Raw genomic sequence first — 26,804 nt, 5'->3', positions numbered from 1 at the left:
GTGTGATGAAATGTAGGATAAAGGTAAATGTGTGCCTCATTTGGAACCACCACAGTTATAAAAGGTAGTACTTGTCTTGGTTACTTCCATTATTAATTTAAGAGTTATGTTGATGACATATGTTTGCTTGGTAATGATAAGAAGATCTATTTTAATCAATGTGATCATGGGGTCTGTGGAGTCACTTAAAGTTCCTTAAAAATGTGAATACCGACAGCTATCCCAAAGGTAATTTGATAGGTTAACTTGTGTAGCTGTGAACAGCTAAGAAGCAGTTTTAGTTTGTTTTTTTAAAGTACAGTCATGAATCACTTAACGATAGGGAGGATACATTCTGAGAAATGCATCATTAGGCAATTTCATTGTTTTGCAGACAGTATACTTAAAACATTTGAGGGTGTATGTGATGGTGCACATCTGTAATCTCAGTACTTAAGAGGCCAAGGTGAGAAGATCATGAGTTCAAGACCAGCCTGAGCTACATAGTGAGATCCTGTGTCAAAAAAAAATTTAACAGTTGAGACATCCGTAGGCAATATATAATCTTAGGATATACATTGAATATTTGACTGTATAGTCCATCATTGACTAAACATCATAATGCAATGCATGATTATGTAGTTACATCATGGAAATTTCTTTATGTGTGCGCATGCATGGGTTGGGTATTGATCCAGGGCCTCATGCATGCTAACCAGATGCTAATACCACTGAACTATATCCCCAGCCCAGATCATGGAAACTTTTAAACCTGACAGACACAACTCTGGTTTTTTTTGTTTTTTTGTTTTTTACTCAAACTGAATCTGCACACACAACTAGATGGAGCCTGGCACTTTTCCTGATGCACACGTACAGTTCACTGTAGGAAAGGAATGGAAATAATTTTATTGCCTTTGCAAATGGCAGAAAAGCTGCCAAACCAAGGGGAAAACCCACTGCAATATCTCTGCCTGTTTAGAGTCACAGGAGTCATTGGGATCAAGTGCAAGCAAAGACAGATCACATACCAATGGGATTGGTGGAGATGAGAATGAAGAAGATCCACCTGAGAATAAGCCCAGCAAACTCAAGAGGAGGTAGGTTTTACATATTACCTCTGTCTTTAAATTGCATTAGTGTAAGCATTTGTGAATGGTTATTAAATGTTTGTTATAGCTACAACATTGCTAATCCTAAGAGGCAGGAACTATTGGGAAGACTCTGAACTTTTGAACTTATTGTCATATTCCAACTCTGACACTCACAAACTCTAAATACATTTTTTAATTTCTCATCTATAAAGTGGGATTGATGGCTTCACCCCTCCCTTTGGTGAGATCATTGGGTATATTAGAGCTAGCATGTGGTATATCTGACACTTGGTAGCTATTAATGGATACTTTCAGCTAATAACTTTATATATATATAAAGTTCTAATTTTTTCTTAAAAAGTCTGAGTATATGTTATCTCAAATTTTTATTGCTAAAGTAATCTTTAATGCTATATTGAATGGGTAGGAATACTGAGATAAAGATAAGTGCCATGCTCAGAGTTACTTTGTAACAGTTGCTGATCTAAAGTTACAACCCAGACCAACTCCACCCTAGACAGTGCTTTTTCTGTTTAACACCTATAGCATCATTAAACAGGGTAATGTAAGGTATACTGTGAAATAGGATGTGGTGAAATACTAGTACTATATATAACAAGGTAGGTGTTGATCATTATAGAATTTCAACCTTATTTAGAAGTATTTCAGTTCTCTCATAGAATATGAAGTGCTCCATATAAGACTTCTTATGCTCCGTATAACCTCTAGAAAAGCAGTAGGCAAACTCTGGAAGCTCAGTAACTTAGAACAGAAGAGCATGCCTTACAGAGTATTCTCTCTACATGGTAGGCACTGCTTATTAATTCTTCTATTCCTACAAGTCCTAAAAGCAGAGACCATATGTACACTTACATTCCTAGGACCCAGTAGAAACTTAGCAATATTTAGCCAACTTAATTAGAAGGACAAACTTTGTAAGAATTATTTTTTGCTGTATTTGTTTACAATACAAATACAATTGTGATATTGCTCAGGTAGCCAAGGTTTCTAAAAGGTACCTAGTAGGTAGATTCTTTTGGGTTACTTACTATCACTTGTATCACAACCTATATTTCTTAATAACAGTGTTTGTTTTAAATATTTTTGGTCAGATTGATACTTCTCAAATATTTCTTTGTTTTTAGGGAGAAACTCTAAAAAGTACTCTAGGAGATTAATTTAAGGCTGCAACTTTTTTTTCTATCTTGCCTGGCTGTAACTTTTAATGGTGTTTTTCCAAAGGAAAATGGAGTGCTCCTTATTTGTACTATGTTCAGAACTAGAAATAATTACTTGACATGTTTGAGATTCTAGTGTATATTACTATCTTCCAAACACTAGTGAGTACTTTTAAGTCATTTGGAAAATCCTGATTAAAGTAGCATTTCTTCCGAATTCCTGGAATGATGAACTGTGCTTGACTATTGATATTTTCCTGAACTGATGGGCTCTGGAGATAATGGCTTATCACTACCTTTTTTTATTTGTTTAGCCATGAACTGGACATCGATGAAAACCCAGATTCAGACCTTGATGATAATGGTTCCCTTCTAGGATTCAAGCATGGCTCAGGACAAAAGTAATTACTTGTGAAAACTATTGTCTTCTAGAAATCCTAACCACTCCAGCTTTCTTCAAATGCTAGAGTATTCATAGAGATAATAAGTGATACTATATTTGAGATGTTACAATTGAAACACTAACTTACTATACAAATTCTAGTAGATACTGCTATATATTTGATCTAGTTGCTGCATTAACTCAGTTGCATTTCATAGCAATCCAGTGTTACTCCATTTCATAGATAAACTCACTGTAGCTTACAGAGGTTTTGACTTGGTCAAGATCATGTCATTTCCTGGAAAAGGAATTTAAGCCCAGCTCTTGTAAGTTCTAAAACATGGTTCTTACCTTGTATCTCCTGTATCCCTGTGTGTATAGGAAGACCATGGCAGAAATGCCATGAAAAGATCCAATCTGTAATAATATTTTTGCTTTTTTTATTATGAAAGTATTAAAACTCAGATGATACAGCAGTAAAAAGTGAAAATCTTATTTTGAAATCATTCCCACAAGTAATCAGTGTTTTAAAAAGTTTAGCATATATCCTTCCAAGTTTACTTGTGTGTTTTTATGACTTGTGTAGATGCACATACATTACTTCCCTTTTTATAAAGCACACAAGTGGGATTATACTATGCATACTCTGTAGCTTGCTTTTCCCCCTCTCAGTAATGTACCATGGATATCCTTCCTTTTTGATAGATACAGCATTTGCCTAATCCTTTCAGTGAAGGCATTGTGTTTAATTCATTGTTTTTTAATTCATTCACTTATTGAAGTGCATTTTGCTATTACAAACAGCCACAATTAACATTTGGGTATGGAGACCTAAGTTTTCTCTGAGATTAAATGCCCAAACACTAACTATAAGGAAAGTATGAATAAGTAGATAACTGCATAAGAACAGCCAGCAATTTCATGTCATAGGACAGGAAGAGTGAACTGAGTTGATGAGCTAAATAATTTACTGTTTATGTCAGCTTACACAAGTCTTCAAATCTTTGATGTTTCTGAGGGTTGAGACTTCATATACTACTTACCTATTTTATAAGTTATTAAACTTAGATACCTACATGTAATGAAGTCAGAAAGAAAATAACATGGGTTATGTCTCATAACTGACTTACATTGACTCCATATTAGTTCAAAAGTACACGGTGATAATTATAATACTATAAATAGTTTGTAAAGTTACCTCTTTTAAGTACTTCAAGACAGTTCACATAATCATTTATGGCTAAAGATCATAAAATTTAGCAATGTAAAGGGTTTTTAAATCCCTAGCAGAATTTATTGCTAGGTACATGTGATATTATTTGACAAACCGTTATCATAAAGAAGTTTATAGCATGACTAAAAGAAGAGAGAGTTAAGTGAGGTTGATAGACTCGAACAAAGCTTCCTGGAAGATATATATCTTTTAGGACTGGAAAATTTTCAATAGTTAGATCAGGTATGATGTAATCACTTTGAAAATGATGGTTTGCTTCTTTTATAAGCTCAGATTTCGCTAAGCTAAGAACTCAGTGTACACTGTTAGGACAAATTGGACATGTCCAGATTTGTATTAAGAACTAACAGGTATCACCCAACTTTGAGAAAATTTTCCCTGACAGTGGGATGTGTTTTTTACTATTTTTTTATTGCAGTCCATTATATATTTTGAGGTTTTACTTTCTACTTTACATCAGAAATGTTGTATGCTGGGCATAGCATTGCATACTTGTAATCCCAGAATTTAGGAGGCTGAGGCAGGAGGATCACCAAGTTCAAGACGAGCCTGGACTACATAGTGAGATACTGTCTCAAAAAGAAAAAGTTGCTTTGTCCATCTTTGGTGTTTCACAGTTGTTTTTAAAATTAACAGAAAAGTTAGACCATAAACACATCTGCAATTTTTACTTCATCATTTTCATAATTTAATAAAATTAAAATGGTGGCTACTAAGAGCAAAAAACTAATGGAAATTGTTAATTTTATTCTCTTTTCCTCTATGAGGAAACACTCTCCTAGAACTTAATGTGTGAGTCATTCTTTTGATTTGAATACAGATATGGAGGGATTCCAAATTTCAGTCATCGACAGGTCAGGTACCTAGAGAAGAATGTGAAACATAAATCAAAGTACCTGGACATGCGCAGACAAATAAAGATGAAAAATAAACATATCTTCTTTACTGAAGAGTCAGAAAAAACAGTTTTCAAGAAAAGTAAAACTCTGAGTAAGGTATGTATAAATTTTGTTTTATACTTCAAAAAGATGGAGTCATGTTTTATGAATTTGACTCCTTAAAATCATTGTATTCAGATGGGAAACCTGTTTCTATGAGTATCTTTTCCACTTATTTACTGAATGTATATATTGTGTAAACTAGATTTGGGAAGAAAAAAAAAAGTTGAGGTAATATGAAAGGGAGTGTTGGTGAAAATACAGCCTGGAAGGTAAGTCAAATTGTGCTGCCTGGATGTAACAGATAAGAAAAAAGGATGTTTCATCTGTGTTAGATGAAATAGGATTCTGATAGTCCACACTCATTTTTCATTATTTATAATAGCATAATTTAATCATACAAAGGGGTAGTGGTTATTTATATACATGCATATAATATGCTTTGATCAAATCCATTTATCCCATATTATTCTTTCTTAACTCCTCTCCCAACTTGGCCTCCATTTTAAGTTTTTCTGAATTTCATAATTTCATTGTTACTTTCATACATGTATATGATGTAACTTTCCATCATATTCACCCCCCCATCACTTTCTCCTTTCCTTCCTCTTTGCCACTGGTACCCACCCTCCAGACAGTCCCCTTTTTTAGTCATGTTATACTATATACATTTTTTTAGGTCTAAATTACAAATATGAGCAAAGACATGTTTTATTTTTATTTCTGAACGTGGCATATCTTCCTTAACACTGATTTCCAGTTCTATCCATTTTCCTGCAGATGACATAATTTAATTCTTCCTATTGCTAAATACTACTCCATTGTATATATGTTCCATAATTCCTTTATCCAGTTATTGGTTTGGCAACATTTAGGCTGATTCCATACCATATAGTGCTACTGTAAACATGCGTATACAGGTAGCTCTATTGTATGTTGATTTAGTTTCCTTTGGGTATATGCCCTGAGAGTAGTATAGCAGCATAAGGTAGTTCCATTTTTAGTTTCTTGAGGAAACTTCATATCGATTTCCATAATGGCTTCACTAATTCTTTACAGTCATACCAGCAGTGTATAAGGGTTCCTTCTCCCCACCCCTGCATGCTCATCAGAATTTGTTGTTTGTTTTCTTGATGATACCCATTCTAACTGAGGTGAGATGAAATTTTAGTGTCATTTTAATTTTCATTTCCTTTATAGCTAAGGATGGTCAACGTTTCTTAATGTATTTATTAGCCATTTGTACTCTTTTGAAGATTGTTCAGTTCACTTGGCCATTTATTAACTGATTTGTTTGTTGTTTCGGTGTTTAATATTTGGGCTGTATATATTCTGGGTATTTGTCCAATGAATAACTTGCAGAGAGCCAGGCAACCCTAGCTACTTGGGAAACTGAGATCAAGAGGATCTCAAGTTCAAGGCTAGCCCAGGCAAATAGTTAGCTAGACTTCATCTCCAGAACATAACCAGAACAAGATAGACTGGAGGCATGGCTCAAGTGGTAGAGCATTTTGCAAGTGTAAATAAATTCGTACATACATACATAACTTGTAAAGGTTTTCTCCCTTTCCATGGGTTGTCTCTTCATTCTAGTAATTGTTTCCTTTGATGTGCAGAAGCTTTTTTAGTTGATATGATCCCATTTGTCAGCTGTTGCCCTTATCCTGAGTAGTTGGAGTCCTATTCAGAAAGTAGTTGCTTATGCCTGTATCTTAAGTGTTTTCTCATAGTAGTTTTCAAAGTTTCAGGTCTTATATTAATATCCTTGACCCATTTTGAATTGATTTGTGTACAGGATGAGAGATAGGGATCTAGTTTCATTCTTCTACGTGTGTATGTCTAGTTTTCCCAGCACCATTTGTTGAAGAGACTGTCTTTTCTCCAGTGGATGTTTTTGGCTGTTTTGTCAAAATTCAAATGGCTGCAACCAGATGGGCTTATTTCTGGATCTTTTATTCTATTCCATTGGTCTAGGTATCTGTTTTTGTGCCAATACCATACTGGTTTTGTTACTATGGTTCTATAGTATAATTTGAAGTCATGTATTAGGACACCTTTACCATTGCTCTTTTTTCCTCAGGATTGCTTTGGCTATTTAGGGTCTTTTATTCTTACATATGACTTTTTGGACTGATTTTTCTATTTCTGTGATGAATGGCATTGAAATTTTTGATGGGGATTGCAGAGAATCTATAGATTTTTTCAGTAGATAGCCACTTTCACAATGTTAATTCTGCCAAGTGTTTATCATATGTAAGAGTTATATCATCTATAAATAAAGATAATTTGGGTTTTTTTCCTGTTTGTATTCCTTTTGTTTCTTCCTCTTGACTTAGTGCTCTGGCTAGAAATTCAAGCACTGTATTGAACAAAAGTGGAGAAAGTAGATACTTTGGTCTCATTCTTGACTTTATGGGAAATAGTTTCAGTTTTTCCTCATTTAGTACAGTGTTGACTGTAAGTTTGTCATATATAATCATTGTTATATTGAGCTTTGGTTATGAAGGGATATTGAATTTTGTCAAAGGCATTTTCTGCATCTATTGAGATAATCACGTAAGTTTTTTGTTCTTTATTTATGTGCTGTATTGTTTACAATATGTGTATGTTGAACCATTCTTACATTTCTAGAATGAAACTAACTTGATCATGGTATATGATGTGATGTGTTGTTGAATTCAGTTTGCAAGTATTTTATTGAGCATTTTTGCATCTATGTTCATCAGGGGAATTGGCCTATAATTTTCTTTTTTGTTTTTTTAATCCAGCTTGGGTATCAGGGTAATATTGGCTTCATGGAATGTGTTTGGTAGAGTTTCTTCCTTTTCTGTTTTATGGAATAGTTTGAAGAACTTCGGTGTTAATTCTTTTTAAAGGTCTTACAGGATTCAGCAGTGAACCCAGGAAGTCCTGGGCTTTTCTTTATTTATTGGGAAACTTTTACTGCTTCAATCTCTATTCATTATAGATCTGTTAAATGGTTGATACCATCTTGGGTCAATTGTAGAAATTTATTTTTTTCTAGATTTCTCCAGTCCATTAGAATAGAAATTTTCAAAGTGTTCCCTACTGATCGTCTGAATTTCATTGATATTTGTTGTGATATACCTGATTTTAATTATTTGGGTTTTTCCTCTCCTTTTTGTTAGTGTAACTAAGGATGTGGCCATTGTCTTTTCAAAGCACTAACTTTTTGTTTCATTGATGCTTTTGTATTGTTTTTCAGTCTCCAGTTCATTAATTTCTACCCTAACCTTTTTACTTCTTTCTACCTACTAATTCGAGATTTGGCTTGTTCTTATTTTTCTACAAGCTTGAGGTGCATTATTAAGGTTATTTGAATTTCCCCTCTTATTTCCTCAATGACCCATTGGTCATTGAGCAACGTGTTGGTCAGTCTCCATGAGTTTGAATATTTTCTGTTATTTTTTTTTGATTTCTAGTTTTATTCCATTGTGGTCTGATAAAATACAGGAAATTATTTCTCTTTTCTTATATTTCTTAAGACTTGCTTTTTTGTACTAAAATACCTGTTTTGGAGAAAGTTTCATGGGCTTCCGAGAAGAATGTGTATTCTGCAGCTTTTGAGTGGGATATTCTATAGACATCTGTTGATGTCCACTTGGTTTGTAGTATCATTTAATACTGAAGTTTCTCTGTTGGTTTTTGTTTTTTTTTTTGGACTGGATGACCTATCTATCTATGAAAGTAGGGAATTGAAGTCCCCAGTCTTAGGGGTTTATTTGTGCTTTGTATCCAGTAGTGTTTAATGAAATTGGATATGCCAACAGTCTGTAGTATGAGTTTACAGTTGTTATCTCCGCTGGATGAATTGTTTCCTTTATCAATAGGAAATGACATTCTTCCTCTCTTCTGATTATTTTGTCTTGAAGTCTGCTTTGTCAGAGATAAATACAGTTTTTGCTTGCTTTCAGGCTCCATTTGTTTGAAAATCTTTTTCCATCTCATTTTAAGACTGTATCTATCACTGAGGTGTGTTTCCTGTAAGCAACAAATGGTTGAGTCTTGTTTTTAATTCAATCACCACTTTATTTCCTTTCTCAAAGCATTTTTATTAGCACACATTAGTTGTACAGGAGGGATTCATTGTGACATTTCTGAATATGCTTACATTGTAGATTCCCTGCCACCATCTCTCCCTCTCATCCTTCCCCTTCACCACCTAAAACAATTGCAGAAGGTTTCATTGTTATATTTCATATGTGTATACAAAGTACATTGATCTTATTCACCCTCCTTCATCTCCTCCATTCATCCTCCTCCCTCCCCAAAGTACCCACCCTCCCCAAACAGGACCTATTTCACAATCCTGTCCTTCATTTTTAATTACAAAGTCAGTGTTTAAAGAGATTTCTTGATGTATCTCAGCTGTGAATATACTGTGTTTTGGTCAGTTCAACCCACTTTGTTACTCTCCCCCTCCTACCCTTAATACTCAACAGCTTTCAGTACATATCATTATGTATCTACCTGCATAGATGCTGTGTATTTCAATATTGTTGACTCCATCATTCTCTTTTCCTTTCCCTCTTCCCCTGAGTTCCATATAATAATTCCACTATTGCAAACATGTTCTATATATAAATGTATATGATTATGTTTGGTTTTATGCATATGTTTATCTTTTGGATCTGTCTTCCACATATGAGAGAAAATGTGGTCCTTACCTTTCTGAACCTGGCTTACTTCACTTAACATGATGTTCTTCAATTCCATCCATTTACCTACAAACAACATAATTTCATTTTTTATGGGGTGTTTGTTTTCTGATCCTGCCAGCTTGGTATTCTGAAAGCCTCCTGTACCTGGTTGTTTTCCCTTTCTTGACATTGGGGAAGTTTTCAGCTATTGTGTTACTGAGTAAGTTATCTATGTCTTTAGTTTGTGTCTATTCTATACTCATGATTTGCAGATTTGGTCTTTTGACCAAATCTAGACGTCTTGCATGTTCCAGTCATCTTTTCTTAGCATTTTTTCATGTTCTTTGACTGAGTGATATAATTCCCTTGCTTTGTCTTCTGTTCCTGATACCTTCTTTTCAACTTGCTCCATTCTGTTAACCAAACTTTCTATTTAGGTTTTTATTTGGGATACTGAGCTATTCATTTCAAAATGATTGATTTTCAGGATTTCTATATCTTTATTGATTTCTTCTTTTATATCTGCCATTGTCTTAACTTATTTCATTCGTCTGTTTGAATTCTCTTTGAGCTCAGTTAGTTGTTTATTCCTGTCCTCTCCGAATTCAGTCACTAGCTTACGTGTCTCTTCTTTGAGCTCACTGATCATTGTTACTATTATCTTTTTTAGTTCAGTGATTGATATTTCTCCTCTTTGCTATTGTTTAAGTCCTTAGTGGTAAAGTGGCTTTGAGAGAGAGCTATTGCCTTGCTGTTTCATGTTTCTGTGTTGAGATTTATGCATCTGGGGTAGTTTTTGGTTGGAGGTTGCAATCTCCTATGTCCCTTTAGTTGGGAATTTATGAAAGATTATTTAGGACTTTTTAGTGGGTGAACTCTGGTGTATTTTCTTGTCTATAGATGGCTCAAGAGTCAACCACTCAGCTTGTTATTCTCAAGATGTTTGGTGCTACCCACTATTCTGCACAAGGAGAAAAGCTTAGTTGCTAAAGCTAGCACAGTTGCTAAACGGTAGCCTTGAAATTACAGCAATCCCTAAAGAGGATCAATTACTGCTACTGTTCTCATATCTTTAGTTGTCTGTTGGAGCAAAGATGAATCTTTGTGATCTTGGCGATAATAAGGTAATAAAGGTAATAAGGGTAGTAATGGGAAGGAGATGGTATAACTAGTAAATAATATAAGGTGTAAAATTTTATATGGCAGGAAGGGGTGGTACTGAGCTAACAGAAGGTGTTAATGAAAATGCAGACTGGGATAGGTAGAAGAGATCTAGTAAATATTAAGATGGGGGAGACTGGGAGGAGAAAAATGGGGAGAATTGTACAAACAATATAAACACAATAAAACTGCAGAAATAATCTGGGAATTTTGCCAGTCTTTTGATTGGAGAATTAAGACCATTAACACTTAAAGTTATTATTGAAAGGTATGCAGTAATCCTGTTTTTTTCTTGTTTTTATAATGTTTGGCTCTTTCCTAATCCTCATTTGCTTATCAATTTGTCTATTGAGATCTATTCTTTCCCACATCTTGGTTGCATTTATCTTCCTTTTCTGCCTGTAGGATTACTTTAAGTAACTTCTGCAGTACTGACTAGGTGATCATGAATTTTTGTTTATCTTGGATGTTTCTAATTTCTCCTTCAATTATGGAGGATAGTTCTGCTGGATATAGTAATCTAGGTTGGCAGTTACTTAGTAATTTTCTTTCAGAGCTTAAAATACATCATTCCATGCCCTCCTTGCTTTTACCCTTTTTGTTGAGAAATCTGCTGTTATTCTGATGGGTTTTGTTGTATTTTGTTGTTGCTTTTTGGTTTTTACTTGGCACTTATTTCTTGCAGCTTTCAATATCTTTCTTTGTTCTGTTTATTTAATGTTTTAACTGTGATATGTATTGGAGGGGTTCTTTTCTGGTCTTGTTGAGTGACCTAAAGCCTCTTGCACTTGTATGTCTGTCTTTTTTCTCAAGATTTTGAATTTTTTTTCTCCTATTATTTTACTAAATACATTTTCTATGCCTTGTAGCTTGTACTTCTTCTATGCCCGTAATTGGTAGATTTGGGCTTCTAATAGTATTCCAGATGTCTTACATATTCCATCTGTACTTCTGTTCTAATACTTCTACTTTATCTTTAAGCCCTAGTATTCTGTCTTTGATTTGATCCACTCTATTGAAGAGGATCAACTGGATTTTTTATTTGATTCATTGAGCTTTTCAATGCTAGGATTTCAGTTTGATTTTTTTCCCCAAAATTTCTGTATCTTTATTGAATTTCTCTTTCATATCATGGTTGTCCTCCTTATTTTGATCATCTGTTTATTTGTATTCTCTTGGAATTCATTCAGTTAGTTTATATGTGTCCTCTTTAATTTTGTTGATCATTCTTACAATTATGCTTTTGAGTTCTTTGGGCTTTAGTCCTCTTCATTATCCTTAGTGTTTGTAAAACCATGGAGATGTTGACCTTGTTTTTTCATACTTCTTGTGTTTCTGTATTAACATTTACACATCTGAGGCCAAGTTATTGGTTGGAAGTTTAAGCACCTGTAGTCTTCAGTTGAAGTGTTCTCGACATTCAGGCAAGACGGTAGAGTGGCAGGGTTTAGGTGTAGTTTCTCACCATTGGACTGTTGTACAGTTCAATAGCCAAACTTCTGCCAACCTGCTCAGAGCACTAGGCCTGATCCCTCAGATAGAGACTAGCTGGAATCTCTTATAGTTCCTGTGTTTGGCTTGATATGTGTGGGTTGCAAGCAGGGTTGGTCAAGGGTCAGTTGTTTACTTCTTTGCTACTTTCACCTTAGAAGTTTCCCTTCTTTGTGTCCTGGAAAAACCACTTCTGGCCACTCAGTGCTTTGTAGTCTATGGGCCAGACATGTTCCCACTTACTACACAAACCCCCAGTTTGTGCCCCCAGAGACACCTCACACACAACGCTAGGGGAGTCTCCCAAATTCATCTGATAATGTAGGGAACAAACAGAGCACTGAGTTCTATACTGGTGGTGGAGAACTGAGGCACTCAGGTCTTCTGCCTGCAGGTTTCCGTTCTTTCAGACCCTACTCAGAAATTTTTTTTTGATTTTTTTTTTTTTCATTTTTCTTTTATTATTCATATGTGCATACTAGGCTTGGTTCATTTCTCCCCCCTGCCCCCACCCCCCCCCTTACCACCCACTCCGCCCCCTCCCTCTCCCCCCCTTCAATACCCAGCAGAAACTATTTTGCCCTTATTTCTAATTTTGTTGTAGAGAGAGTATAAGCAATAATAGGAAGGGACAAGGGTTTTTGCTGGTTGAGATAAGGATAGCTATACAGGGCATTGACTCACATTGATTTCCTGTGCATGGGTGTTACCTTCTAGGTTAATTCTTTTTGATCTCACCTTTTCTCTAGTACTTGTTCCCCTTTTCCTATTGGCCTCAGTTGCTTTTAAGGTATCTGCTTTAGTTTCTCTGCGTTAAGGACAACAAATGCTAGCTAGTTTTTTAGGTGTCTTACCCATCCTCACCCCTCCCTTGTGTGCTCTCGCTTTTATCATGTGCTCATAGTCCAATCCCCTTGTTGTGTTTGCCCTTGATCTAATGTCCACATATGAGGGAGAACATACGATTTTTGGTCTTTTGGGCCAGGCTAACCTCACTCAGAATGATGTTCTCCAATTCCATCCATTTACCAGCAAATGATAACATTTCATTCTTCTTCATGGCTGCATAAAATTCCATTGTGTATAGATACCACATTTTCTTAATCCATTCGTCAGTGCTGGGGCATCTTGGCTGTTTCCATAACTTGGCTATTGTGAATAGTGCCACAATAAACATGGATGTGCAGGTGCCTCTGGAGTAACAGTCTTTTGGGTATATCCCCAAGAGTGGTATTGCTGGATCAAATGGTAGATCAATGTTTAGCTTTTTAAGTAGCCTCCAAATTTTTTTCCAGAGTGGTTGTACTAGTCTACATTCCCACCAATAGTGTAAGAGGGTTCCTTTTTCCCCGCATCCTCGCCAACACCTGTTGTTGGTGGTGTTGCTGATGATGGCTATTCTAACAGGGGTGAGGTGGAATCTTAGCGTTGTTTTAATTTGCATTTCCTTTATTGCTAGAGATGGTGAGCATTTTTTCATGTGTTTTCTGGCCATTTGAATTTCTTCTTTTGAGAAAGTTCTGTTTAGTTCACGTGCCCATTTCTTTATTGGTTCATTAGTTTTGGGAGAATTTAGTTTTTTGAGTTCCCTATATATTCTGGTTATCAGTCCTTTGTCTGATGTATAGCTGGCAAATATTTTCTCCCACTCTGTGGGTGTTCTCTTCAGTTTAGAGACCATTTCTTTTGATGAACAGAAGCTTTTTAGTTTTATGAGGTCCCATTTATCTATGCTATCTCTTAGTTGCTGTGCTGCTGGGGTTTCATTGAGAAAGTTCTTATCTATACCTACTAACTCCAGAGTATTACCTACTCTTTCTTATATCAACTTAAGAGTTTGGGGCTGATATTAAGATCCTTGATCCATTTTGAGTTAATCTTGGTATAGGGTGATATACATGGATCTGGTTTCAGTTTTTTGCAGACTGCTAACCAGTTTGCCCAGCAGTTTTTGTTGAAGAGGCTGCTATTTCTCCATCGTATATTTTTAGCTCCTTTGTCAAAGATAAGTTGCTTATAGTTGTGTGGCTTCATATCTGGGTCCTCTATTCTGTTCCACTGGTCTTCATGTCTGTTTTTGTGCCAGTACCATGCTGTTTTTATTGTTATTGCTTTGTAATATAGTTTGAAGTCAGGTATTGTGATACCTCCTGCATTGTTCTTTTGACTGCCTACTCAGAAATTTATCACCCTGTGTGTGGGAAGAGTCTGGGAGATTTTGTGTGATCCCTTGGTCCATGCTCAGAGTTCTCAGCCCTGCCTGAGCACCAAGAATTGCAGCCAGCAGTTAGCTCCTGGATGCTGAGCACTCTGCCAGTCATGGGCTCTGTGCTTCTCAGAGAATGGGACTTGCTCTTATCAGGAAGAACACTACTTTTAAGTAGATCCACATCAGCCCCTCTCCCTCCATCACCCCATCTCATGGCTGTCTACCATCCTGATACTGTGGCCAGGTGTCCAATGACTCCCTGAGTTGCAGTTGTTCATTATCCCCAGAATAGGTCAATCTCAAACCATACCTGGTGACAAACCTCCACTGCCAGCAAGCATCTCCTCAAGTCAGAGCACTATGCCAGCTGTGGGTTCAGTGCTCTATTTTCACAGTGATCTTCAGCACTACTCTAGCCAAGGAGCACGCCTTGGGTCCACGTCAGACCCTGTCACTCTCGACAACCACATCTCATGGGTGTCTCCTAGACACTAGCCGAGTATCCTAAGACTCCCTGAGCTGCAGTTATTTGTTGTCTAAAAGATAGCTCAGTCCCAAACCCTACTGGCAGCATTCCCCACAGCCAGCCGGCTCAGAGCTCTGTTTCCAAAATGTTCCTCAGGCAATGAAACTTACTGTCATCATTGCCCTTCACGAACCCTTTCACTTCCCTAGTTCTTGGTTGCTTAAACTTCTCAACTTGCCCTGGTCAGCCCCTCTCCCTCTTTAGTGCTATCTCTTGTAGCCACCAAGAGATTTCTTCCTTAACACTGTGGCTAGTTGTCCTGAGATAGTCTCAAACTGTATGTTCTCTGTCAAGATGGTCCCTAGCCACAGCTCTCCGAGATAAAAGGAATGAAAGAGGGCTTTGATTGCTTTCTCCAATGTTAGCCTGTCTCACAGGGGCAGATGTCCAGGTGTGTGGGCTTATCCCACAGCTATATCTGGTAGTTCATTACCAAGGCCACCTAGCTTACCCTGTGGAGGCTTCAGCTTCCCTTTACCCTCCCCAGAGGAGCTGGGGCTGAGCTGCAAACTGCTTCCTAATTGACGCTGCTCCTTTCTTTTTCTCCATGCTTTTCAGCTGTCCTGTCCCTCTTTCATGGTTCTCAGTGCTCTTCCTTTCTTTCTTCCAAATACAGTCTCTCCTTTGTTATCCTGACTCCTCTCATTCACTGAGTCAGATGGAGAAAGCTTCTACCTTGCCCTCTTGCCAGCCAACCTGAATATGCTCTAGTAGTCTATATTCTGATACAGTGCTTACTGTAAGCATTAATTCTGAATTATACTTTGAAATTACATGCTCACCCCAGTAGCATGAAATGCAAGCCCAATTCTATTGACTCCTATTCTAACCTGAAAAATTCATATCCCCTCTCTTGGACTTTGCTATGCTTGCCATTCAAGCTCCTGGAAAGCAAAAGTAATTTGATGAGTTGTCCTTCTACTTTCCAGGGGGAAAAGCACCTTCTCATGAGCAGAGGCTTCATGTGGTTCATATTGATTGCCAGCAGCTCTTTAGAGAAGAGAACAAAATCTCAAATTCCACAATGACCATGCCACACATTTGTAGCTGCTTTTATTTTTTATTATTTTCCAGGTTGGTTGGTTGCTGATAATATTTAGTAAATATTTTAGTGGTCCTGGATATAGGTGAAACAGACTTTGTACTATCAGTCCAATCTGTCCTGTACAAGTTTTTCTGATTAGTTATAGACACATTTCCCTCAGAGGAAGATTCTGGGTTGTTGACCATCGTGTGTGTGTGTGTGTGTGTGTGTGTGTGTGTGTGTGTGTGTGTGTGTCTACCACTCTCATTCTAACATTCTAATTTACTCATTTTTAAGAATGTGCCGAAGACCTGATACAAAGAGACTTAAAGTATATCATCTGACCTTGGACCTTGTTAACATTTCCACAAATAAACTCCTTTGTTAAGGACTTAATCATACTGGCTGTGCTGTTTCATTAAAAGGCAGTGCTCTTCTTTCTGTTTTGTTTTGTTTTCGGCAGTACTAAGATTTGACTTCAGGACCTCATGCTTCCTAGGCAGGCATTCTACCACTTGAGCCACTCCACCAGCCCTTTTTTGTGTTGGGTGTTTTCTAGATGGGGGTCTTGTGAACTATTTGCCTGGGCTGACTTCGAACAGTTTTCTTCCTTATCTCTGCCTCCTGAGCTAGGATTATAGCATGAGCCACCGGCACCCAGCAGTGATCATTGTTTATAAGGTAGCACTGATTGTAGTTTTTTTTAAAAAATTGGCTCTAAATCTTTTAGAGTTCATCTTTGATACCATGTAACATTTAACATATGTTGTTGCTTGGTCATTACAGAAAGTTCTATGTAAATTGAAAAAACTAAGATTAAAAATGAAATGAACAGTAAGTACGTATATTAGTAATGACATTGTTAGAAGCCTTTATGGAAAGCTACTTGGACTATTTGCTTTATATTCTTATTTTATATCAGGAAGTGTTTAATGTGACATTTTCTTTTAAAGAAATCTTTAATAAGGTCATGGGATGACCAGATAAATTCTAATTAGCCCAGAATTACTTTATTAGCTTGTGTGATGCTAATAATATGACACACAGCTTGTCAGTCAACTCACAAATGGTAAAGGGTGAGAAGATACTATACTGTTTACAGTTAATTCAGGCTCATGATAATATCTTAAATTTTTAGGTGGAAAAATTCCTAAAATATGTTAATGAACGAGATGATGAAGCATCACAGGAATCATTTTTACACTGTCACATGGAAGACACTTGCACAAGCAGTGATTCAGAAGACCAAGACATGTCTGCTAAAACAGCTGATTACCCAATGGAGACTAGAAATCCAGAACCTGAAAAACGTGAGGCCATCTCTTCAGCTGGGGAATTTGAAACAGAAAAGAATGAAGGCTACAGCTTGGTAGCAGCTGTTGCAGAGAAGCAAGATTCTGTAACTGAAGAAATACCAGACTGTCCTCAGGTAGACACTGAAGGTAAGAGCATCTTTAGATGCTTCAGTTTCCTTGTGAATTTCTGTGACTATATTTTTTCTTTAATTTGTACTTAGTTTTCACTTTTGCGCCATTTATGCCTCAGGATTTATTGTCAATTTGAAGGTGAGAGAAGGCATATTAAGGTAAATGTGCTAACCCTAAGCACATTTGGCACCCCAAGCACTCTTCACTCTCAGCTAAGTAAGCAAGAGAGTATCAAAAGGAAAACTCATGGGAATACTGCATATGAGGACCACAGCTACCTTTGTGGTTGGTCTCTGCTGCTACTGTTCCTTGGGGTGGCGTGGCCCATCCTTCTTGAAATGTGTTGTAGCTTGGTTTTCTTTTTGGTAATTCGTTTTGGGGTTTTTTTTGTTTTTTTTTTAAGTTAATTGTGGTAGTTTGTGGGGGGCAGTTTGATGGTTTATTGACATAAAAGTATTCATAATCCTTAGACTCTAATGAATGGAAAAAAGTTACATTTTTGCTTTATGTCCTTTTGTACTGTTGGAATTTTTTTATAGCAAAAGGTTTTTGATAATTCAAAAGTAAAGTTGTAATCAGTGGAACATTGAAACTTTTTTCATAAGGTAGAACTTTTCATTTGATACAGTACTCAGTATGAACCATTTTAGATTTGTTCTTACAAAACAACTATATTGTGATCCTTCATTATTTGTTTCTGAATTTAGTGTTGAGGAAAATAACTCGTTTGAGTTGAGTAGACTTGCTTTTCTGTGTGTGGGTAAGCATATTTCTATGATCTTTATATCACATATCTCTTTAGGCCTTTCTAAACAACATACTTCAGGTAGTTTAAATTTTTTTATCAGTGTTGTATTAGCCAGTGTTCATATGACACTTGCAGATTTCTGGATGGTTTCTCATGCCTTGTTCTTACTTAATCTACAAGATAGCCCACTAAAGTGGGTGACTTTATTGTCCATTCTATATATACAGAACATAAAGCTCAGAGAAATTAAGAAATTATCCCAAGTAAATGGAATAATAACCTAGAGCTCAGTACCAAGTTCTCTGATTCATAAGTCCCATCTTGCTGTACTACCCTACTTCCATAAACACTAGTTGTCATGATGCTGATAATTCTTACGTGGGGTGATACTGTCTTCACACAGGCATTTGGCATATGTTGATTTTTAGAGTGATCGGGGAATTCTGGCATTTAGTGCTTAGGTTACTTAACATTATGGCAGTTACGAGATAGACTTTAAACAACAACACATTATTCTACCCAGAATTGTCATTCTATCTGTTGAAAAATACTTACTTACAGTACTTTGCTATTGATACTTTTTGCTATTTCCAGTGATCCAATGACCAGATCAAAACATAGTCCTATCATTGAAGACCACTTAACTATAATAGTGTTTTGTCAGCTATAATCTCACTTTTATATTTAACCGTGACTGCACTCATCTTTCTGCCTTGCTGCTTCTAATCTGCTAGGGATTTAAGCCAAATAATCAATAATCAAATTAATAATCATTTATTAAAGAAAAGGAACTCATTCAGCCTGTGATATCTTTTTCTATGGAATGGAAAAAAATGTATCAATTTCTCAGATGCCATATGTTTTTTAGGATTAATATGTCAGGGCAACAGCTTTATTGGTCCTTGGAAGATTTTGTTTTAAAGTGAAGAGAAATAGTTACCAACTAAAGTAGTATTGTAGTTAACAGAAATAATAGCTTTTATTCCTATTACAGTGCTTCTGCATACAGGTTTAGTATCCATTATCAGAGATGTTTCAGATTTTGTACTCCTTTCCCCCCCCCCCCAGATTTTAGAATATTTGTGTATATGTGATGATATCTTGGAGGTAGGACCCAAGTCCTGTCACACATTCATTTATATTTCCTATGCACCTTATACTCATAGCCTGGAGATGTATAATTTTATACACTATTTTTAGTGTGCCTGGGTTTTGACTACAACTGGTCACATGAGGTCAGTGTGGAATTTTCCACTTGTGGTGTAATCTTAGCGCTCAAATAGTTTCAGATTTTGGATCTCATCATTTCAGATTAGGTATGCCCAACCTGTATCTCCTGTCCATGCTGCAAATGAAGTTATTAAAATACTAAGCATTCATTCATTCATTCATTACTTTTATAGGAATAAAATACTGGAGCTTAGAAAGCCTGAGTTACTTTTCCAGCCTTTCAAGGTAGTAACAAAACAAAGACTGTGATCTGAAGCAAGTGGTGTTTCCCTCCTGCTGCTGTGGGTGGGTTGTTCATTACAGAAGTGTTCTGGAGCAATTCAAAATTGTGATTATTTGCCATGGCTACCCCTAGCAGATACATTGCTCTGTGGTTTTCTTTTCTTTTTTCATAGTGAGCACCTGTATTCTTTGTTTTTTGTTTTAGCTGAAATAAAAAAGAAAAAGAAGAAGAAAAACAAGAACAAAAAGGTAAATGTTCTGCCTCCTGAGATAGCCTCTGTTCCTGAGCTGGCAAAATACTGGGCCCAAAGATACAGGCTCTTCTCCCGTTTTGATGATGGGATTAAGTTGGACAGAGGTAACGTATATGCATTTTTTCACTCTGTTTGTCATTCTGTGTTTGCATGTGTGTGTGTTTTTCTGATCAATTGCAGATATCATGCCACTACCCTTTAATACTTTAGCATGCATTTCCTAAGAACAAGGATTTATTGATTTATTTGGACAGTACTGGGGTTTGAACTCAGGGCCTCACACCTGCTAGGTAGGCGCTTTACTACTTGATCCATGACCTCAGCCCTAGAACAAAGATATTTTTATGTAAAAATAATAAATTATTTCTACAGGGTTTCATCAGTTATCTTAATCATTTCCTTTATAGAATTTTTTTTCTGTTCCAGTGCAGGATCATATATTGCATTTAGTTTCCATGTTTGTTTAGTTCCTTTAATCTGTAATAGTTCTTCAGACTCTCACAACCCCTGCCTTCATGTCAGAAATTGAACCCAGGACCTCACATGTACTAGACAAGTGCTATACCATTGAACTATACCCTGTCCCTATTTAAACATTTTTCAAAGGAACAGAGGCCAGTTATTTTATATAGTATCCTCAGTTTGGGTTTTTATGATTCCGGTATAACCTATATTTGTAACATCTTAAGATTGATAGCAAAAGTAATCATTAACTGTTAAAAAGAATGTCTAATGAAGAATTACCAAGAACAGAAAGTTATACTTTAATTAATTGGCACTGGAAATTTATAATTCTTCCTCAATCTTTCCTACTCTGATCCTGAACAATTTTCTTAACTCATTCGGTCTTTGTTAATTCTCAAAATCAGGAGGTTTTATTCTATGGTAGAATTTTGGGGTTTCTATAAACTCCTTATAATAATTTGCAAAATGTAAGTGTTGAGGAAAGTTTATAGTGGTTCATTAGGAGAAACAAGACTGGAAAACTTTGAAGTTCTATAAAAGGAATTTATACTCTTTCTTCCTGTAATAAGGAGCCATTACAGTTTTGTAAGGGGAAGAAACAGGAAAATTGGCACATCACTTTGTTCAGAGAAGTATGTTTCTGAGAAATGTAAATTTCGTCTGCTGGGAAAGGAGAGCAGTATTCTCTGTCCTCCAAAGTAAGCATAGTACCTCATTTCTGAAAATAATGAGGGTTCTGCTATTCAGACTGTACTTGTGCAACTCTGCAGCTATCAGTTCTTGCTTTTTCTGACCCTTAAAAACATAAATTTCACCAAAGTGTCCAGTACAAATCTGGGTCATTGCTTCTCTATTAAGGATGAAGTAATTGGGAAACTCAGTGGAGTGTAGGGTGCTAGCCAATTAGACCTGCTGACTTCCCATTTTCCACTGTAGATGAGCAATAGTTCATGCTTCATACAGAAAAATCAAAGTTGTATGCAACTATTGGAGAGATGGGGGTTTATCTTAGATAGATCAGGGTAACAATTGGAGTATTTACTATTATAGAACTTAGAAATAAGAATGGTACTACTTTTTTTTATAGCAGTCTTTGTAAAACTTTTCTTTAATGCCAGGTAATTTAGTTTTTTTAAAAGAAAGCCAAGCTTTTTGAAGTATGTAATGTATAGTTCTGTTTGCTTTGCATATACGTGGCTTGGTTTCTTGACGTTGACCATCTTAACAGAAATACCCTTGCTTTGCAGAGGGCTGGTTTTCAGTTACACCTGAGAAGATTGCTGAACACATTGCTGGACGTGTCAGTCAGTCCTTCAAGTGTGGCACTGTAGTAGATGCATTCTGTGGAGTGGGAGGAAATACCATTCAGTTCGCCTTAACAGGAGAAAGCGGTAAATAGTCACCAGTGGAAGAGAACTGGTTCATTTCCAGCTCATTCAGTAAATGCTGAATTTTTCTTTAGCCTGTTTTTCTGAGATTCAATATATAATTGTTAATTTCATTCTAAATATTTAAAATAATAGATTATCACATCTATTAGGTAGTCATTTTGTATGGATACTGATGTAAGTGCTTAATATATATTAAGTTATTAACCAAAATCTTGTGAAGCATGTCTTTTGCTGTCTGCATTTCAGAGAGAAATTGAGAAGAGATAAAGTGAGTTGAATTAGATTATGGACACATCTGCTAACTACTGGGGTCAAGATTATAATATTCTATAAAGCCAAAAATATTAAAATTGGTTTTCAGAAAGAACAGTAGATAGGGAATCCCTGCTTTGCCTCTCACTCACTAGCTTTATGACTTTAATTTGAAGGAGGCTGGACTGAGATAGCTCTGTGATACCTTTCAGCTTTAGCATCCTTAGGCTCTAAGAATTATACCAGCCTCATGGCTGTTTGACTTTGAAATAGGGAGAAAGAAAATCAACTTTGCCATTTATGTGCTAGTTACTGTGTTAAGTAGGTAGTATGCTTTTTTCCTGGGAAAAGAAGGCTTAAAAAATGGGTGAGGTGTAGTGGCTCATATATATATTCTTGTCTAAGCAGAAGGTGAAAACGGGAGGGGGAGGATCATGGTTTAAGGCCAGCCTAGGCAAAAAAAAATGTTAGCAAGACCCTATCTCATAAAACAAGCTAGTGGAGCACAGTAGCTCATGCCCAAATCCAGCTACGCAGGAGGTGGAGGTACAAGGATTACCATCCAAGGTTGGCCAGGGCAGAAGTATGAGACCCTACCTGAAAAATAAACTGAAGCAAAACAGGCTGGTAGTGTGACTCAGGTTGTAGGGCACCTGCCTAACAAACATGAGAGTGTGAGTTCAAATCCCTGTACCACCAGAAAAAGAAAGAAAGAAATGGAATGTTCTAGAGCTGGGCATAGTGATACACCTCTATTATCCCAGGTCCTCAGAAGATGTAGGCAAGAAGATTACAAGTTCAAGGCCAGACTGAGAAAAGATAGCAAGACCACTTAACTCAAAACAAAAACAAAAGTACTGGTGGCACAGCTAAAGTAGTAGAGTGCTTCTCTAAGTTCAAACCCAGTATCACGGGGTTAGGATGGGAGGGTGCCTCAGTTTTTTTCTGACTCTGATATCCCTTCCCTTTCTAAATTCCTTTTTAAAAGTTGTATAATGTGATGTTTTAAAGGCAGCCAAGTATCCTCAAGATGCTTATTTTCTCAGTAGCTTCATATTATATATATCAATCAATGATAGCTTCCATTTCAACAGATTTCAGTAGAATCTCATTAATTTGTGTGAAGTTCTTAATATTAATTACAAAAGTATAATATGACTCTGTAAGGCATAGTATGGAAGTCTTGCTATTGGTTTTAAGACCAGTGTTGGTAAACTGTGGCCTTTTTTCAGTTGCTCCTATGCTCCAGGCAGAACATTTGTTAACTTTGTATAACCTCCTAACAGCCTAGAGAAAAACCTGTTTTCACATTTACCAAGTAGTAATTATTTCCCCTGGATTCACTACCTACTGTCAAATTTCTCTTACACTTTGCCAGATAAGCCATTCCTATGAGATCAAATCAATATATATTGCCTAAAAATGCTTTTTCCTTAACAATTATAAAATTCATCTTTTAGTTTTGTATGAAACACATGATTAAAATATCTATCCTTGATGAAGCAAATAGATCTGGAATTTTTCTTTAAATATTCTGGAAATCATTTCTACTGTAGATTTGTATTTTAACAAGTGAAGATCTGTTCCCAAGACTTTCTATAGATCTACTACACATTTGGCAAAAGAAGATGTCAATGTATGTCCAAAACTAAACAAAAAACTATCTCTTCCATGTTTTCACAGGCCACCTCCCTTCACAGCCCATTAGTATTACTTAACCACGATCTCTTACTGATTTCCAGCCTCTGAGAAAACAGAGACACATAGACAATCCTAGGCCTTCCCAGTACCATCACAACCTAACCTCTGTCCCAGCAGCACGTGAGACTGGAGTTGATGAACCCTCCTGCATATTCAGTATAATGGTGTCCCATAACCGATCCCCAGATCAGAAGTGGTTGCACAGAGGTGCCCTGTGAATGCTAATTACAGATAATATTCCCTAAAATTCCTGTAGGATGGTTGAGCTGACTACACTATGGCAAAGAATTCAAAAGAATTATAGGATAATTGATTGTGTGTATTTGTATATACATACTTACATATACACATAGTTATTTACACTTAGCTCTTGAATTCCCTACCATAGTTCAGTCATGTGGGCTTGAGGAAACGACTGTATCCCTTTTTTGCCAGATTTATTTATGTATTCTAGTAGGTAAGCATTAGTGCTGCCCAGTAGAACTTCCGTGGTAAGGAAAAGGTTCTGTGTCTGTATCACACGCACCAGTTGAAACTGCCAGTGTAGATAAGGAACGACATTCTTCTTTTTATTTATTTTTGAGAAAGATTATTGCTAGGTAGTTCAGTCTGGCCTTGAACTCACAATTCACCATCCTCCACCTCCTGAGTGGAGACTTATGTATGTGTACCACCATGTCCAGCATATTCTTCTATTATTTAATCTTCATTAATTGAAAGATAATTGTTATATGGGGCTAGTGGCTATCATTTTGGGGCAGTACAATTCTATATCATCAAGTTACTTGTCAGCATTTCATATATGTGGTAGAGTGCTTACATTCTGTTAGGCCTGAAAAGAAAGTTTTCCTCCAAAAGAAATGTAGATGAAAATAGTATTAACTGAGTAGATGTGTCATTGAAGGTTGTTTCTTCTTTTGAATTTTTGATGTTGTCACCATATTTTTCCATCTATCTCTGAGCTATGAAAGTAGCAGTTTGAACAGCTAAAAAGAATCCTTTCTTTTATAAATGTGAATTTTTATTTAGAACAGATCTTGCAATATATATATTATAATTGGCAATCATGTTGTATTAACAATTATAGTGTGTGTGTGTGTATATACACACACATATATATTCATTATTCGAGTGATTTTGTTCATTATTTCTCAGAAGCATAAACAGATTTGAAGCTACATTTTCTGGAAAACAGCTATACTTCCATGGTAGCCACACTGTGTACTTAGTGCCTTTTCATGTGTAGAATATGCCTTAATTTACTGGTGCACTTTCAGGTCCACTACAGTAATTTACTGCAAAACATGAATGAGCTAAGATTAATTTCTGTTTGCATATTTATTATGAAATTGTAATAAGTTAAGTGAAAACAGTACTGTTTTCCTCTACTTAAAATGTCTCAGTGAAACATCAGTAGCAGATGCTTTTCCATTTCTTATTCATAACTTGGTTGTATAGGTTTATAAAAATGTTTTATTTTGGTTTTCTACAGAAATTATCAAATTTGTCTCCACTTGGGCATTATCTTCTGAAAGCCACATTAGGCTTTACAGGCTGGTGGCACCTTTGCAGGTGTTGCCTGGTGTATATAGCACAACTAGGCTGGCAACATAATTGGTACTTGTAGATACTTTGTGGCAGCTGTTGCCACTTGCTTAGGTAGGCTGGCTGAGTGAGACACATCTGAAGTTTTCTTACATAACCACAAGTAAGTCTTTCTAATTTAAATATTTTAAACTAAAGTCTGTTTCTGGTATATGTAGCCAAGTATCTTTAAAAACCTTTGAAAAACAGATTGGCAGACTGTTGGAAAGATACACTCTTCTATATAATTAATAATCAGTGTTAACTGCTCATTTTTTCTTTTCTTGGTTTTTTAGTGATTGCCATTGATATTGACCCTGTTAAGATTGATCTTGCTCGTAATAATGCTGAAGTTTATGGAATAGCAGATAAGATAGAGTTCATCTGTGGAGATTTCCTGCTCCTGGCTCCCTGTTTAAAGGCTGATGTTGTGTTCCTGAGCCCTCCATGGGGGGGACCAGACTATGCCACTGCAGAGACCTTTGACATAAGGACAATGATGTCTCCTGATGGATATCCTTTGAAAGTCCTAAGAGGAAGGGTATATGTGTGTGTGAGAGAGAGAAGTTACTGAAGAAGGGAGATATTAGCTAATAGCATTTGATAGATTCCTGTTTATTTTAAACACACACACTAAAAAGTAATAATGTAAAAATTATGTAGATGTTGACCTCTAAAAGTAATACCAAATGTGAAGTCATATTTCCATTGATTACTGCAATTTTACTGTTATAAAATAAGAACTAGAATACATTTATTGTTTGGAAATTAGAAGTTTCTTTAAAACCTATTCTTAGAATCTGTGAGTGACCATCCCATAACTTTTCTTCAACTCACACTGACTTGGACTGATGTACTGTGTATTTTGACATTATTCTTTACTGGCAAGAAATTATATGCTTTCCTATTTTTCGTTCTGTTTTCTCAATTGGAAAGACAGAAAGATGAAGAGTATGTATTTCTGACTTTTGGCTACTTACCACTAGGATAATTGAGGAAATAAGTTTCACTTCTAATGTTTAACCTACATGTGATGGTATGATACTGGCTTACAGAATTCTGTATTTACTTCTCTTTAGGTTCTATCGGAGAGTTTAAGTTTGTGCCTTTTTATTACATACCAGAATACATATGGTTTATGATAAGTAAAAATCTTTTTCTGATCAAAAATTAAATTTTTTTCTTAACTGCTCTGTACCTTTGAAATTTTCAGACTTTCCCAGGAGATCACTAAAAATATTGTTTATTTTCTTCCAAGAAATGCTGATATTGACCAGGTAAGCCGTTATTGGAGAACTTCTATGAGCCTCTGGCTTAATTGTTAGAAAGAATAGGCAAAAAAAGACTAGGGACATTTCTTTACCAAAGTCTTGGCCTTGTTGACAGTTATTAGCAATTGACAGTGTTAGCAGTTAGATCTGTGTCTGCTGCACCATTTTCATAACCACAGTCCCTGGGGGACATAGACACAAATAGAGAGCACACTAGGCTTTGACAGTGATGCACTGAAAGGACAATTGGATGTACTGTGTTTCAGGTGGTGTACAACTAAACTAGCCACAATATGCCTTTACCAAGGCCTGCCTTGAAAATAGAGGTTAGAAGTATTACTGAAAAAAGTAGCATCACCAGAATTATGGAGAGAAAAGACCT

The 26,804-nt window shown here is 36.2% G+C and overlaps 1 protein-coding gene across 8 annotated transcripts in view; it reads left to right on the top strand.

Annotated features, from left to right (window-relative positions):
* Positions 1–26,804, top strand: part of Tgs1 (trimethylguanosine synthase 1) — a 48,990-nt gene that overhangs the window by 8,388 nt on the left and 13,798 nt on the right. For all 8 annotated transcript variants that reach the window (XM_020179769.2, XM_074068664.1, XM_020179772.2 and 5 more), the window contains 8 exons: positions 962–1,079; positions 2,566–2,652; positions 4,688–4,862; positions 17,016–17,319; positions 19,710–19,862; positions 21,471–21,614; positions 25,448–25,664; positions 26,350–26,428. In XM_020179769.2, coding sequence (XP_020035358.2) covers positions 962–1,079; positions 2,566–2,652; positions 4,688–4,862; positions 17,016–17,319; positions 19,710–19,862; positions 21,471–21,614; positions 25,448–25,664; positions 26,350–26,428 — 1,277 coding nt within the window. The remainder of the gene's footprint in view (positions 1–961; positions 1,080–2,565; positions 2,653–4,687; positions 4,863–17,015; positions 17,320–19,709; positions 19,863–21,470; positions 21,615–25,447; positions 25,665–26,349; positions 26,429–26,804) is intronic.

Source organism: Castor canadensis, chromosome 3 (assembly GCF_047511655.1).
Source record: "Castor canadensis chromosome 3, mCasCan1.hap1v2, whole genome shotgun sequence".
In the NCBI taxonomy this organism is placed as follows: Eukaryota; Metazoa; Chordata; class Mammalia; order Rodentia; family Castoridae; genus Castor; species Castor canadensis.
Note: the sequence above shows the minus strand (reverse complement) of the source record. Positions and strands in the feature narration are given on the sequence as shown.